This window comes from Otolemur garnettii, unplaced genomic scaffold (assembly GCF_000181295.1).
Source record: "Otolemur garnettii isolate 467f Iridium unplaced genomic scaffold, OtoGar3 scaffold00027, whole genome shotgun sequence".
NCBI lineage: Eukaryota > Metazoa > Chordata > Mammalia > Primates > Galagidae > Otolemur > Otolemur garnettii.
Genome location: NW_003852422.1, coordinates 16173518 through 16189321, shown reverse-complemented (window position 1 = coordinate 16189321; position 15804 = coordinate 16173518). Strand labels below are relative to the sequence as shown.

Sequence of the window (15804 nt, the reverse complement as noted above, 5' to 3'; positions counted from 1 at the left end):
GAACCCGCCACCTTAGGTGTATGTGGCTGGCGCCTTAGCCACTTGAGCCACAGGCGCCGAGCCTCTTCTATACTTTTACATTATTTCTCTCTTTTAAAAAAAAAAATTAAAGTCCATGTTTTTTTACATTTCCGGGAGCCTGTCCTTAGCCATCTTGTCTCCTTAGGCTTTATTTGGTTGTGACAGTTTCTAAGATGTCCCTTATTTTTGATAACTTTTTTGGGGGGGGGGATTAGTAGGTCCTGGCCAGGTTTGAACCTGCCACCCCCAGTGCACAAGGCTGGCACTCTAACGATTGACCTACAGGCACCCATCCTGTTTCTGATAACCTCGACTTTTTTTTTTTTTTTGAGATAGAGGCTCACTTAGTCACCCTGGGGTTGAGTGCTATTGTAGCATAGCTCATAGCAACCTCCAACTTTTGGACTCAAGAGATCTTCTTGTCTTAACCTCCCCAGTAACTGTGACTACATGTGCCTGCCACCATGCCCAACTGATTTTTCTATTTTTAGTAGAAATGGGGGTCTTGCTTTGCTCAGGCTGGTCTTGAATTCCTGAGCTCAGGCTATGCACCCTCCTCGGTCGCTACCTTGGCATATGGGGCCTGTGCCCTACTCCTTTGAGCCACAGGCGCTACCCCCGGGCAGAGATTTTATAGAAGTCTTGTCACAGGCATTGTCTGATATTTCTCTTGTAGTCAGGCTGGGTAGTGTGTTTCTGGGAGGAAGATTGCAGAGGGTGGATGCCAATCTTGGCAGGTCAAGGGCACATGCTGTCACTGGCTTTTATAGTTAATAAGCAAATCGCAGGAGTAAAAGCGTACATTTTCTAACGTGAAAATTGAAATATAATAAGGGATCTTTGTTGCCTTTGATATTATCTAATGAATATTTATAAAGTTAGGGGACAGAATGCCCTAAAAGTTAACTCTGAGACAAAGCTGGCAGCAACAAATTTTTTTGCAGCCTTTAGGGAAATCATTTTGGCATTTGTATTCATGGGTCAGAAAAAATGACCTACAGTTAGATCAAAATTTGAGAACTATTTTGGCATCTCTGTTTTTGGAGATTTATACTACTTACTAGCATAGCAGAGGCTCCTATCTGAGAGAAATCTGTTTAACTTAGAAAGATCTATTGTTTAACTTAGAAAGATCTAGCATTTGCTATCTATTTTAGTCTTGTCTTTGTGAAAAACCCAGTAATATCCTACAGAAGTAATATCTGTGTTTCATAGTTTGTGAAATGCTGCCTGAAGATCTTTAATATTTTCTCAGGGAAGGCGAAGGTCATTTACCAAATAGAGTTAGGACTTAAGAGGAAAAGGGAACACGAGGGCTTTAGTTTAAGTCTGACTGACATACTGTTGAGAGAGCCAAGTGGAATATCATACCAGTGATTGGAAAAATGGCTTTTAAGGTAGAATTAGGTCTAAAAAGGCATCTGATTTCTCTGAATTTGCAAAATAGTTACGACCATGGGATTTTCCTTTCTTAAACTTTTGATATTTATTTATATACATATGCATGTATTTGAAATAGTGTCTCACTCTGTTACCCAGTCTGGAGTGCAGTGGGCCAATCATAGCTCACTGCAGCCTCAAACTCCTAGGCTTAAGCTATCCTCCTACCTTAGCTTCTCAAGTAACTGGGACTGTAGGCATATGCCACAATGCTCTGCTAATTTTTTAGTTTTTTTTTGCTGGAGATGGAGTCTTGTTAGGTTGCCCAAGCTGATCTTAAAACTCATAGGCTCAAGCCATCTCTGGCCTTGGCCTCCTGAGTAGCTTGAATCATAGGTGTGTGTACCCAGCTCAGGCTGGATTTTAACAGTGGTTTCAAAAGAGTGAATTGTCAAGGGGCTGGGTGGGAGGACCCTGGGAGGAGCAGGATTTGTACCAAGTTGAGGAACTTGAGCTGCAAGTGCTTTGTGGCAGGAGGGCCAGAGCGCCAGGTTTCCAGGCTGGGCGACGTCTCTGTATGCCAGTAGGCAGAAATGATAGGAGTGACACAGACACAGGGGACCAAGCTCACTCTAGAGTAGCAGTTCTCAACCTGTGGGTTGCGACCCCTTTCTAATAATGAAAATACACTGTGGCATCAGAAAGGTTGAGAACCACTGTTCTAGAGGGTTGGCTTAGCCAGGCCAGCAGTGGAGGTACAGACAAGATTTGGAGAAGTGCGTAGGGAGGAGAGTGCTTGCCTAGTGCCTGTTATCTTTTAATTAACTACAGAAAGGCAAAGGCATGGAGTTGGGAAGAGGGACAGATTAGAAACAGCCTCTGTCCCTTGGCAGGATGGGAATTAAGGAAAAACAAAAAAGGATTATGGTGCTAGATGACCGACGACCCTCTGGAGGGTGAGGACCAGGGTTTACTACGGGCAGGCCTGTGACCTGCTCTGGAGCTTTCTCTTGGCAGCTGGGAAAAGCCAAGGAGCTGGTGTTTTTGTTGTTTTTTTGAAATTTATTTTTTGGTTTTTTTTTTTATTTCAGATTAATGTGAGGGTACAACCAAGGAGGTTACAAATGTTTGCATTTGTTAAAGCCCCTCTTGTAGTCATGTCCTACACCCAAGCGGTGTCCCAGGTACCCTTACATTGAAGAGCTAGTGTTTTGACCCCCTTGTGCCCGCAGCTAGGGGAGCGAGCTTTCTGCTAGAGGCAGTGATGTGGGAAGAGGCCAAGTGTTGGAACTTGAGCTTTTGGAAGACGCTGAGGTTTGTGGTGACATGTGCCCGTGTGGAGGGGATGGCCCTTTAGCTGTTCCTGAAGGGATTGGGGCGGGGGTCTGTTGGAAAACCTCAAGGGAAGAGTGTGGAAGCACTGCAGGGAGGGCTGAGGCTGTTTTTATCCCTGTCTTTATCCCTGTCTTCCCTAGGGCGGTGCCCTGATTAACGGTGTTAGTAAATGAAGCCTTTGGAGCTTCCACCTCTGTTATGTTTCACATCAAGACTATGACTGGTTAACTGAAGGAGAAAACATATTACTTCAGGCAAAGTGTTTGTATAGCCATAATCAATACCTTCAGGATTAATGAAACCAGTAAACATCTGTTCTGGACAACAGCAACTATATTTGCTAACTTTCTATTAACTCATGCAAAATAAACAAAGAGCATAGTCTGTTTTTTTGCTCTGCATACAAACTGTATTTGAACAGTTTGTGTCTTACCCTGCTGTAGGCTGTTTAGAAAATGAAGTTCTTGTCCTTTGAAAGGGCAGTGTGACCAGGGATCCCTGACCAGTGCTGACTGGTGAGAAGATTGGAAGGGGTCTTGGTGTCCCTTTGTGTCAGATTTCTTCTCTGTGACTGGACAGTAACCTGAGACCTACAAGGTGCTCTGGCCACTGTCCATGCTTACTCAGGGTCTGAGCAGTGTGGAGGATAAAGATAAATGAACACTTGTCTTTGGCATTTTGTTGCTTACATGATGGGACCTTCACATAGCATGTACCATAATTTTTAAGCGATTCCATGGCTCCTTCTATTGCTTATTTTCCTCAAAACTATATACATGTAGGTATTCCCAAACGTATGTGTTTTGTATACGTTATTTTTTGCGTATTTACTAGTTTCAGGGGCCCAGCCTCTCCCCACCCCTGCTCCCTTCTCTAGAATAGGGCAGTGAGCCAGGGATTCTCAGAAACTGCGCCAGAGGTGAAGCTGATCAGATTTCTTAAAAAACTTGGCCACAAAACTGACCTTTGTCCCCAGCTGGTGTAGAAGTGAAGAAGCATGAGGGAGACCTGTGCAGTGGACTGCAGCGAGGAAATTATTTTCCTTGATAAGTAATTCTGATTGAAGTGGAAAAGAAGCCAAAGGTCAGCTGGAGAAAGAGAGGAAATAAGATTCTTCCCTTCTCTCTTTCTCTGTCTCTCTTTTGCATGCGCTCTGTCTCTTGTTCTCTTTCTTGTTGAAGAGGTATAATGTGGAAAGCTCTAAAAATTCTTAAGATGTAAAGAAATGGAAGCTGGAGTAGAGTTAATGTTTGCATAATGGTATAAATGGTAGAATGGCGAGACTGTGTATATAGATGGCCGCGAGAAACCAACCTCTCCGTGCTTCCTGGAAGATGCCTAAAAACTGGGATATTTTTTAAAGAGGAACAAATTAAATTTGAAACACTGCATTGTATTGGTATGTGTTTTAAGAACATTTTATAGTTGAAGGAAAGATAAGAAAGATAAAAACACATGTTAGATCCATTCATCTGTTGAATTATTTTTTTAAAAAAATTGAATAGAGTTAAAAAACATAATTAAGGGCCTCAGTGGCCAGATATTGCTGGAAACCAGCGACAGGGAGTCCCAGGAGAACAACAGACCTTGTATTATTACCATACAAGGGAAGTCTGCATAATATTGTTGGGATGGTCGATAGGCTTTGATATGTCTTTCTTTAAGTATGACTGTTATGATCTTGCATTTATTGATTTTCATTAAGGAAAAGATTCACTTCTCCATCTAAATGGGTGGTTTTCACTTGTCAAAAGAGGCAGAGCTTTGCCTGGATTTAGGCGTGTATCTTTCTGTTTGGCAATTATTTGAAGTTAGGATTCAGTGGTTAGGTTATGTCTGTGCCTTTTCTCTCTTTCTTTCTTTTTTTTTTTTTTTTGGAGACAGAGTCTTACTCTGTCACCCTGAGTAGAAGACTGTGTCATCATAGCTCACAGCACCCTCAAATCCGCTTGCCTCAGCCTCCCAAGTAGCCGGGACTACAGGTGCCCACCACAACACTCACCTCATTTTTCTGTTTTTAGTAGAGATGGGGTGTCGCTCTTGCTCAGGCTGGTCTCGAATAACTGAGACAAGCAATTCATCTCGGCTTCCCAAAGTGCTGGCATTACAGGCATGAGCCATTGCGCCCAGCCTGTGCCTTTTCTGTAGCTGGAAACTGGAAACCCAACAGTTTTATATTGCAAAGAAGGAAAAGTTTTTCATTAGAAAGTACAAGAAGTATTTAGGGGGTGAATAGGGTTTTCCTCTGTTTTCCTTTTTACGTGATAACTTTTGACTTCTGCCAACAAAGATGAAATAGCTTTCCATTATTTTAAGAGGCTTTGGTAGGGAAGGAAATGTTACTGTCTGTCTGTGTCATAGGGGGAAATCATGTGGCAGACTTGAGTTCTTTCAATTTCCTTTTTTATAAACAGGCCTAATATGTTTTTTTCTCTCAGATATTGTCAATGCCTTTGGATGAAAGGACATTAGACATTAAGCACAAATGCTACTAATGAATTATGGGTTATTTGTGCAGGGTTTAGTTGTAAATTAAAAGACAGCATATTGTAGGGTGTATGTGAAATGAAAAACATTGTTGTAATAACTAAAGCTAATTCTGTTTGAAAATCAAACTTTTGAGGATAAGGGAAGCTAAAATGAGATTGTTCTATATTATGTTTTAAAAGAGGACTGAGGTTTATTTTTGTAGTGCTTTTTAAGCAAAAGAAATCTATTTTGAAGACAGTAGTAGTTAGGATTTGGAGCGGAATATGAAGAAAACTTTCAGATATAAACGTTTCTCTTTCTATTCAATGAAACTGAGAAATGAAGTGGGAGTTAGGCATTGTTTTCCTTCTCAAAGTGGAACACTGGCTCCAGCCTTCCGAATGTGAGAAGGGAAAGTAATAGGACGGTATGATTGTGGGTATGAAAAACATTTCTATAAACCAAAAAAGAAGTGTGAAGTTACAGAGAGTGGTGTTTATTACATTAATTATACAGCCCCAGGGAGGGAAGTCCACCTGCTGCAGGTTCTCACGTTTCAGAGGACTTGATGGGCTCAGCAGGCCTCTGCCCTGAGGCTTTGCAGAATGTTCATGGTGTATTTTCAGCTTGTAGTTGGGCTTCCTTCAGGTGAGCCTGGATGGCTGACTGTTCTTTTTTAAACCTCTGCCAATTCTCTGTGACCTCTTCAGAATGCCGCCTGCCCTGCCTCTCCTTGGGCTCACCCACTTCGCCCAAGAGAAGAGTGTAAATCTTAGGTGAAACGGAGGGAGCAGGGTGTGGCTGGTTTACTGTGGAGGAAAAGTCGCTTTTTAACTCCTTGAGGGGTTTGAAGGCTCAGAGGATCCTCTCTGGGGCTTTCTGGGCCTTAACTCTCCATTAGCTGGTCACACTGATAGGAAAAAATACGGTGGTGTGGCAGGGAGCAAAGCTAGCTAACACTGACTGTGGTTTAATACCGTTGCATACTTGTTTATAAATCAGGCAGGTCCCTGCTACGTGTACTGGGAGACAATCAGAATCTTGTGTTAACTTGCCCCATATTCATAAAAACGTCTGCCAGTTGCATTGCTGATCTGACCTGTGATCTGGGCTGACCATCCACTGAGTATTTGAGTTATCTCTTATCTTCTTTTTGTTCCTCAATTGAGTGCCTTCTGGGATGAACAGTGTGAACCTGTGTGATGTCTTTTGCCCACCAAAATCATAAAAAGAGAAGGCAGATGACACATATCCCATTTAGTTATAATGAAGAGGTAGAGGGGCCAGGGTCAGTTGCTCATGCCTATAATCTTAGCAATCTGGTGGGAGGACTGCTTGAGCTCAAGAGTTTGAGACCAGCCTGAATAAGAGTGAGACCTGGTCTCTACCAAAAATAGAAAAATAAGCTGTGGTCCCAGCTACTCAGGAAGCTGAGGCAGAAGGATCACTTGAGCCTAGGACTTTGAGGTTGCTGTGAGCTATGATGATGCCTCTGTACTCTACCTGGGGTGACAGAGTGAGACTCTGCCTCAAAACAAAAAGAAAAGAAAGGGACTGAGGGAGAGCCCAGCTACCACTCCTCACTGGTACCACTTGCAGAGCCTGGGACCAATCTTTGGATAAGTGGGGGCACTAAGAATCCATCCGTCAGGCCTGTCTACCCTTGGTGGTAGGGTAAAGGGACATTCGTGATTCTGTGTATTGAATTCTCTCATCGCAGTGATTGCCAGTAAAGGTAGATCACTGGGTGACTTTGCAGCATCAATCTGATGGTTAAGAATAAATACGGTGACATTCTGGGATTATTCATAAGTGGGTGGATTCTTATGTGGATGGAGTATCTGACAGATGGATGTTTCATTGCCCACGTTTTGTGGTTTTAGTGTTCAATTTCCATTTTAAAAAGAATACCATCATTTCAAACCTTCTCCCTGGGTCTGACTTCTCATAGATATTTTCACTTCAGTATCTCTTTAGAAATGTTCCGTTTCCTGTGCCCCTTTGGTGGTGCACTAGTTGAAATACTGGAGGTGCAGCCTGTGCTATTCCTCATTCCCTGCCTGGGTCCATGGACACCCACCCGAGACAACACTGCCCATGGAGTGTTTCCTCTAAGTAAGACAGCAAAGGGAAAGTACACGTGACCAGCTCTACGTTAACTGAGACATGTGTGAATGAAAGGTGACTTATTCTTCAGCTCCCGTTGAACTTTGAGTGTTTATTTCATCATCAGCAGTGGTTTTTCCCAACCACATTCTTAGGAGTGTTTGGAGGTGTCCCCAGAGGGAGTTAATACACTGAGGGTCTTAGCACTTTTTGGTGGCTTTGTGGTTTATGTGAGTTTTCACAAGTATGTATGTTCTTGCCTGAGTGGAAGTTCTACCGTGAGCCTCGTATAGTGACTTTTGTTAGGAATGCAACATCTTCTTTTACAGATTTTATAAGAAAAAATGTCATTAAATACTTCTCAAGGATGACTAAAACATTTAAAAGAGGACTAATGACGGTAAATACTGAAAAGCAGAGAGTGTAGGACTGAGTATAAATTTGCTAGGTGAATTCTTCCATTGGAAGCTGTCTAAATTCTCTTCCACCCCTCTTCCCTCCCAACTTGGTGGCTGCTTGCTTGATTCCTCCTCCCTTTCCCACTCTTATTCCCCTTTTCTTTTCTTCCCTCCCCTTCCCTTTTCTCCTTCTCTTCTTGCCCGATCACATCCACTGCAGAAAGAACGAACACGGGTAGAGATTCTCTCACTTCCCGAGGCTCCCAGAGCTAGTGAGTGGCAGAGCTGGGGCCAGGACTGGTGTTCTGTTACGAACCCAGCGTTCTGCCCCCTGCCTTGTGCTTTGCTAATTATTTGGCACTTACAGTATAAAGGTGAGTGACACTTGGCCTGTGCTCAGGCTAGGAGGAAAGAAGAGACAAGTACACACATACTGGAGTAGTGTCAGGAAAAATGGAACTCTTAAGATGCAGCGAGCGCCCCTGGGTGTCCAGGGAGCCGTACAAGCCCCCTGTAGTGGAAGCTCTGTCTGACACCCACAATCACTTGTCCTCTGAAGGTAGAGTGAAGGGTCCCTTTTGAAGACTGCAAATACGTCTTGCCCTTTATATATCCTTCATCTTTAGGAAGGGCTATGACTGTCCATGTTCCTACAGCTCTCCTCTGACCTGACCTACCTACCATCTGAGAGTGGTTTTCTTTTTCCTTTTAACATAATATGAAAAATTAGGATGAAAATAAAACTTGATAGAATCAGCTTCTTTTTTGTGTGATTTTTTTTTTTTATTTCTTATAGCATAACTATGTACATTAATGCAATCATGGGGTACAATATGCTATTTTCATATACATTTTGAAATACTCTCATCAAACTGGTTAACATAACCTTCATGTCATTTTCTTAGTTATTAAGTCAAGACATTCATACTCTGCTTTTAGAAAGATTCACTTGTATCCTAGAATCAGCTTCTTATGGCATTTTTTGTTTTTGTTCTTGTTTATTTTTCTTCTTAAATCCTAGGAACTTATTAGCAGTAGATACTCTGCTATGGGTCTGGGTGTTCATTTTTTTCTATAGGTGAATATTGAGATCTGTTTTTGGGTTTTTTTTGATTCTTTTAGTGTGTACCCTTAATCTGATGGTGACCATAATTGTGATAATTGGCAGAATTAAATAATGTCAGTTAAACACTGTGAGGTTCCCAAGTATGTTTGGAAGTAGAGTTTTATGGAAATGACACATCTCCTGGTTGCTATACCAATGCCTGCTTTTCTGTGCTCTAGCAGTTTCTAGCAACTTCATTCTTGTTAAAGAAGAGTCATGCTGGTAACAGCCGTTTGGAGGGATTGCTTTTGAAGCTAAAATTATTTAGGTTCTGTATATATTATCTAGGTGCTTATTCACTTTGACTCAGTTCTGTAGTTACAATAAATGCAGCCACCACTTTGCTCTTTCTTGGTAATCGTCACTGGATTAGTATAAATCCTGCAGGGAGATTTATCTCATGGTTAGGAAACCTTAATTGCTGATGGAGTTATTTTCTGTTCATTTAACAGAACCACTGATCACATTCATGACCATGGGGGACATGAAGACCCCAGACTTTGATGACCTCTTGGCAGCGTTTGACATCCCAGATATGGTCGACCCTAAAGCAGCTATCGAGTCTGGACACGATGACCACGAGAGCCACATGAAGCAGAATGCCCATGGAGACGACGACTCCCACACACCATCCTCCTCTGATGTGGGCGTCAGCGTCATTGTTAAGAACGTTCGGAACATGGATTCCTCTGAGGGTGGGGAGAAGGACGGCCACAATCCCACCGGCAACGGCCTGCACAATGGCTTTCTCACAGCGTCCTCCCTGGACAGTTACAGCAAAGATGGAGCGAAGTCCTTGAAAGGAGATGTGCCTATCTCTGAGGTGACTCTGAAAGACTCAGCCTTCAGCCAGTTCAGCCCCATCTCCAGTGCTGAAGAGTTTGACGATGACGAGAAGATAGAGGTGGATGACCCCCCCGACAAGGAGGATGTGCCTTCAGGCTTCAGGTCCAACGTGTTGCCAGGTTCGGTTCCCCAACAGGACTATGAAAAACTAAAGGCACCTGGAGGGGAAAATTCCAGCAAAACTTCAACCTCTACATCAGGCAATACAGATAAAAACAAAGTTAAGCGAGAAACGGAAACAAATTCTATAACCCTAAGTGTTTATGAACCTTTTAAAGTCAGAAAAGCAGAAGAAAAATTGAAGGAAAACTCTGACAAGGTGCTTGAAAACAGGGTCCTTGACGGGAAGCTGAGCTCAGAGAAGAATGATACCGGCCTCGCCAGCGTGGTGCCGTCCAAGGTGAAGTCGGCCTCCAAGCTGTCGTCCTGCATAGCGGCAATTGCGGCTCTCAGCGCTAAAAAGGCGGCTTCAGATTCCTGCAAAGAACCAGTGGCCAATTCGAGGGAATCCTCTCCGTTACCAAAAGAAGTAAACAACAGTCCGAGAGCCACTGACAAGTCCCCCGAATCCCAGAGTCTCATTGATGGGACAAAGAAAGCATCCCTAAAGCAACCAGATAGTCCCCGGAGCATTTCCAGTGAGAACAGCAGCAAAGGATCCCCGTCCTCTCCTGCAGGGTCCACACCAGCAATTCCCAAAGTGCGCATAAAAACCATTAAGACGTCTTCTGGGGAAATCAAGAGAACTGTGACCAGGGTATTGCCAGAAGTGGATCTTGACTCTGGGAAGAAGCCTTCTGAGCACACACCATCCTCCGTCATGGCCTCTGTGACGTCCCTTCTGGCATCCTCAACACCCGCTGCTGTCCTTTCCTCTCCCCCCAGGGCGCCTCTCCAGTCAGCAGTTGTGACCAATGCAGTGTCCCCTGTGGAGCTGACCCCGAAGCAGGTCACTATCAAACCTGTGGCTACTGCTTTCCTCCCAGTGTCCGCTGTAAAAACGGCAGGGTCCCAAGTCATTAATCTGAAGCTCGCTAACAACACGACAGTGAAAGCCACGGTCATATCTGCTGCCTCCGTTCAGAGTGCCAGCAGTGCCATCATTAAAGCCGCCAATGCCATCCAGCAGCAAACTGTTGTGGTGCCGGCGTCCAGCCTGGCCAATGCCAAACTCGTGCCAAAGACTGTGCACCTTGCCAACCTTAACCTTCTGCCTCAGGGTGCCCAGGCCGCCTCTGAACTCCGCCAAGTGCTAACCAAACCTCAGCAACAAATAAAGCAGGCAATAATCAACGCAGCAGCCTCTCAACCACCCAAAAAGGTGTCTCGGGTCCAGGTGGTGTCATCCTTGCAGAGTTCGGTGGTGGAAGCTTTCAACAAGGTGCTGAGCAGTGTCAATCCAGTCCCAGTTTACATCCCAAACCTCAGTCCTCCCGCCAGTGCAGGGATCACGTTACCGTCGCGTGGGTACAAGTGCTTGGAGTGCGGGGACTCCTTTGCGCTTGAAAAGAGCCTGACCCAGCACTACGACAGACGTAGTGTGCGCATCGAAGTAACGTGCAACCATTGTACAAAGAACCTTGTTTTTTACAACAAATGCAGCCTCCTTTCCCATGCCCGTGGGCATAAGGAAAAAGGGGTGGTAATGCAATGCTCCCACTTAATTTTAAAGCCAGTCCCAGCAGATCAAATGATAGTTTCTCTGTCAAGCAATACTTCCTCTTCATCTTCCACTCTGCAGAGCTCCGGGGCAGCTGGCACACACACTGTAACAAAAATTCAGTCTGGCATAACAGGGAACGTCATATCGGCTCCTTCCAGCACTCCCATCACCCCTGCCATGCCCCTGGATGAAGACCCCTCCAAACTCTGCAGACACAGTCTCAAATGTTTGGAGTGTAACGAAGTCTTCCAGGATGAGACATCACTGGCTACGCATTACCAGCAGGCTGCAGATACGAGTGGACAAGTAGAGTATCATTTAAATCTTGGTGTTTCAGTGATAAGTCTGTAGACACGAGTGCTTGATCAGATGCCTTTGATTTTAGGAGTGGGAGCTTTGTTAAACAGGGGAGTATGTGTGCGCGTGCACACCCGCACAGGTGCCTACCGGGAGGCTTGTGTACAAGTGAGAGGGAAGGGATCGTTTTCATAGAATAGAAACCAAATCGAAACAGGAATCTTATTTTCAAAAAATGGTCTTCTGGGGAAGATAATTCTTTTAGCCAGATGTGAGGTGTGTATACTAGCTGAGTTATGGTACTTTTAGATTTTGGTAATTGTTCAGTTGTTGGTATATATATTAGAAGTCTGAGATTTAGGTAATTACAGCGTTATCCCATCATATTAGATGTTCAAGGAAGACTGTATCACCACAGTTCCTGAGTTATTAGTACCAATTTTGAGATTTTAAAAATTATTTACTGTTATGTATAGTACTGAAATCTTTTTCTAGTTAAACACAATCAGTGCCCACTTCTATGGTGTGTCTACTTAGGTTGATGGTCTAGAAGTCTATTTAGTAATATTCTTCACTGCAGTGAAATTAAGCTCCAGCGGCAAACCCATCTCCACTTAAGCAGAGTACCTTTGGGGTATGCTTGTAGCTTTTGTAAGTACAGGATGATGTTGGTGAGATACACTTTACAGTGGACATCAGCTTTTTATCTCTGTCATTTGCTTGTCTGTGAGGCAGCATCTAGTTGATAAGATAAATGTGTCTGTACCTATATGATGCTGTTATTTGGAAGTAACTGGACCTGCCAAATGAAGTAAATTTGAGTTAGTCCAAATGACATATTGTCCAAACCAGAAAGCTTGGGAAGTTTAAAGTGGCTGCCAATGTGAGCTAGCGCGCTCTGTCTCTTTGCGGAAGTCCAGCATTAAACCGGTCTTTTCTTTTTTTATCCTTCAGTATTTGTTAATTGGGAGGGTTCTGCTGCGAGTCAGAAGTCGGGCAGGCTGGCACCGTCTCGGTGAATAGCTCCTCGAGGCTAGTTACTGAGTTATGTTCTATGTAGTATTTTGAGTTTTAGAAACAAAAGATCGGGAATACCTCAATTTTCTTTTTCCCCTGACTTTGGATTAGTGGAAATGGAAGCATTAAGAGTTTTGATGGCATTCTTGCGGGCTCGGATGCTGAACGTTTCATCGGTTCTGATAGTAAAATGCTCAAGGAAGAGGAGGCAGCCACGAGTGGGAGAAGCAGTGGTGGCCGTAGCGCCTTAGCTGTTCAAAGCGACAGTGCCTAAATTCTGTCTGTCTGGGGACCCTTTTGTCACTACTTAATTAAGTGGTCATATTTCTTTTCATCTCAAAAGGATGCAGTGAAAGGGGGAAACGGCCAAAAAGTTTTTCCTCCAGTTTTGTTGGTCCTATTTCTGTGTCGGTGGGTAAACGGTGTAGGGGGTGGGCTATGTCATCGCTCGTGGTGGGGTGGGGGGTTCACTGCTGCTTGTGTGCTCTGTGTCTGGTGTTTTGAGCTGCCCTCAGATGTGTACGCCTTCCTTGGGATCCCTCCTTCTCTAAGAATGAGGAAAGATAGCGGAGAGGTAGGCAAGTGCCCTCTCCCCTGTGTTCTCTCTGTTTCCATTCTCTGTTGGCCTTATAGTCTCAACAGCCCAACCTGGGCCAAATAGGGGTGAAGTGGTTTTCCCGGGAGAAGGAGAGTAATACCTTTTCCTATGTATGTGGTTGTTTTGGGCATCACTTTTCTGTTTTGCTGGGACAAGTAAAGTATGCGGTCACCTAGTTCCCCCAGAGTCCCAGGGAAAGAGTCACGAAGAATGTACATTTAATTCTAAGGCCATATATGCTCTTAAGTCAGTGGTTCTCAACCTTCCTAATGCTGCGACCCTTTAATACAGTTCCTGTGGGTCAAGAACCGCTGCTCTAAGTGAAACATTGGCCTCCTATTCTGTTTCCTTTCTCCAGTTCTGCCTGGCTAAGTCATCCACTCAGCTCACCAGGGAAGAGTGTTTCTATTTAGTGAGTATCAGCTGACTGCATGGCCAGGCTCTACGGGGCTAGCAGCACGAGCATGGCCCGTTGACACGCATGCCCTGGTACACTCCACTGCTGTTTCTCTGCCTGCCTCTCTCCAGCTCCCACCTCCACACGGGCTGGGCTAGACCGTTATCAGGCAGAACCAGGTGGGGGATCTGCTTTCTGCCATAGCAGGAGGGGCTGCTGCCTTGGCACTGAGCTTAACCCAAGCTGAGTCTCTCCCCCAGTTCTGGGGGCTGGGGGTTTAGTCGGACACACGTGCCTGTGGCTGTAGTGGCAGCTGGGGTGGTTCTCACCCATTGCCAGTCACCTGTTGTGGAATCGGGTAGCCGTGGTGGTGAGGAGAGGCGGGTGCTGCAGGAAGATGGAGGTACTAGAAGACAGAAGAGGAAATAGCCTTCATTTCATCTTTGCAGTTTACCATCATGTAAACTAAACCATCAGCCACTTTACAATTTGTCAACTTCAACTACAGTCAAGGGGGGGAGGGTGGGAATCTACCCACAGAAATTGTTTCTTCATGGGGAACATCACTTAGAACACTGTGTCTTCTTGCGAAATTTAGAAGTTGACCCAGAGGCATCTCAAGTACCACGGACTTTGCTGAGCCCCTCCCTCCGGTTCTCTGTTGTCCTCTGTGTTCCACCACTTAAAGCCTTTGCTTTCCGTTTTCCCCTTGACCTTCACGTTTTGGTAACTCAAGAGTGAACTGAGAGAGTGGACTACCCATGCCTGTAACTGCTTTCTACGCCTCGTTCCCTGGCCTAGCCTTTTTGGAGTTGGGACCCTGTGTGGCCTAAGTCCTGCATCTGCCTGCAGGACAGGATTCCCCTGGCCTGCACCTTAGCCTTACTTAGAGGGTCATTCACGGTGGGCTCATGAGTGGACCCTGCACCACCATTGACAGCTCTAAAGGTCGAAAGCGTGCAGCCTCCAGGGCCCCTGCTAGACCAGTAGGCGCTGACCCTTCACTCTCTGCCTTTCTGCTTCTGAGGTTACTAGGCCTGAAGAAAGGGACTACCTCACTGGCAGAGGGACCTCCTGCCCTATTCATAGAGGTGATTGTACATTCATTCACGTGGTAAGAAGTGACACAGAGAGCGCTTGTGTGCCCTTCATCCAGTTCCCCACAAAGGTAACCTCTCACAAAACTATAGAACCACATTGCAAGCAGGGTGTTGACGTTGGTGCAGAAGGAACACAGCTCTTCAGCACTTTGAGGGCCTCTTGTGTTGTCCCACCTCCCAACCCTGTGCAACCACTAATCTGTTTTCTGTTTCTATAATTTTGTCACTTCAAGAATGTATATAAATGGAACCATGTAGCATATAACTCTTTGGAGTCAGCTTTCTTCCACTGGATATCCAATTAGGAATTACTGATAGTTCATTTCTTTTGATCGCCGAGTAGTATTTCATTATGTAGTTGTACCATAGTTCATTTAACCACTCACTCACTGAAGGTCATCTGCATTGTTTTCAGTTTGGGGTTTTAGGAGTGAAACTGTTACTGAACACCGTGTGTAGGTTTTTGTGTGAACACAAGTTATTGTCTTTCTGAGATAGATACCCAGGAATGTAATTGCTGAGTTATGTGATAGCTGCGTGAGGTTTAAGATTCTAAATGGTTTTGCAGGGTGGGGGCTGCCATTTGGTAAGTGAAGGGATCTGGCTTCTCTGCATCTTCACCAGCATTTGGTGGTGGTAACAGTTTTTATTTTAGTCATTTTGATAAGTATGTGGTATTTCATTGTGGTTTTAATTTGTGTTTCCCTAATGGCTAATGATGTTGAACATCTTTTCATAGGCTTCCTTGGCATCTGTATTATTTCTCTTCTGGTGAAATGTTTCTTCATTTGTATCTTTTGCCCGTTTTCTAATTAATTGCTAATTCCCCACCACCGCCACTGTTAAGTTTTACACATTTTTGAGAAAGTCTAGATACTAGCGTTTTGTTGGCTGTGTAGTTGCAAGGTTTTTTCTCCCCATCCACAGCTTATCTTTTCATCTTTTTAACAGGTTTTTGGCAAAACAAAAGTTTTTAATTTTGATGAAGCCCAATTTTTCAAGTTTGCTTTTCTGTGTTTGATGTCACTGGCCTCTTAGATCCTTCAGGTTTTCTTGTCCTTTTTCCCCCCTG

General features: G+C 44.4%; 1 protein-coding gene across 17 annotated transcripts in view; it reads left to right on the top strand.

Annotated features, from left to right (window-relative positions):
• Positions 1-15804, top strand: part of ZNF532 (zinc finger protein 532) — a 120284-nt gene that overhangs the window by 44360 nt on the left and 60120 nt on the right. For all 17 annotated transcript variants that reach the window (XM_003788427.2, XM_003788428.3, XM_012804314.2 and 14 more), the window contains one exon: positions 9267-11629. In XM_003788427.2, the coding sequence (XP_003788475.1) occupies positions 9284-11629 (2346 nt within the window). In that variant the 5' untranslated portion in view covers positions 9267-9283. The remainder of the gene's footprint in view (positions 1-9266; positions 11630-15804) is intronic.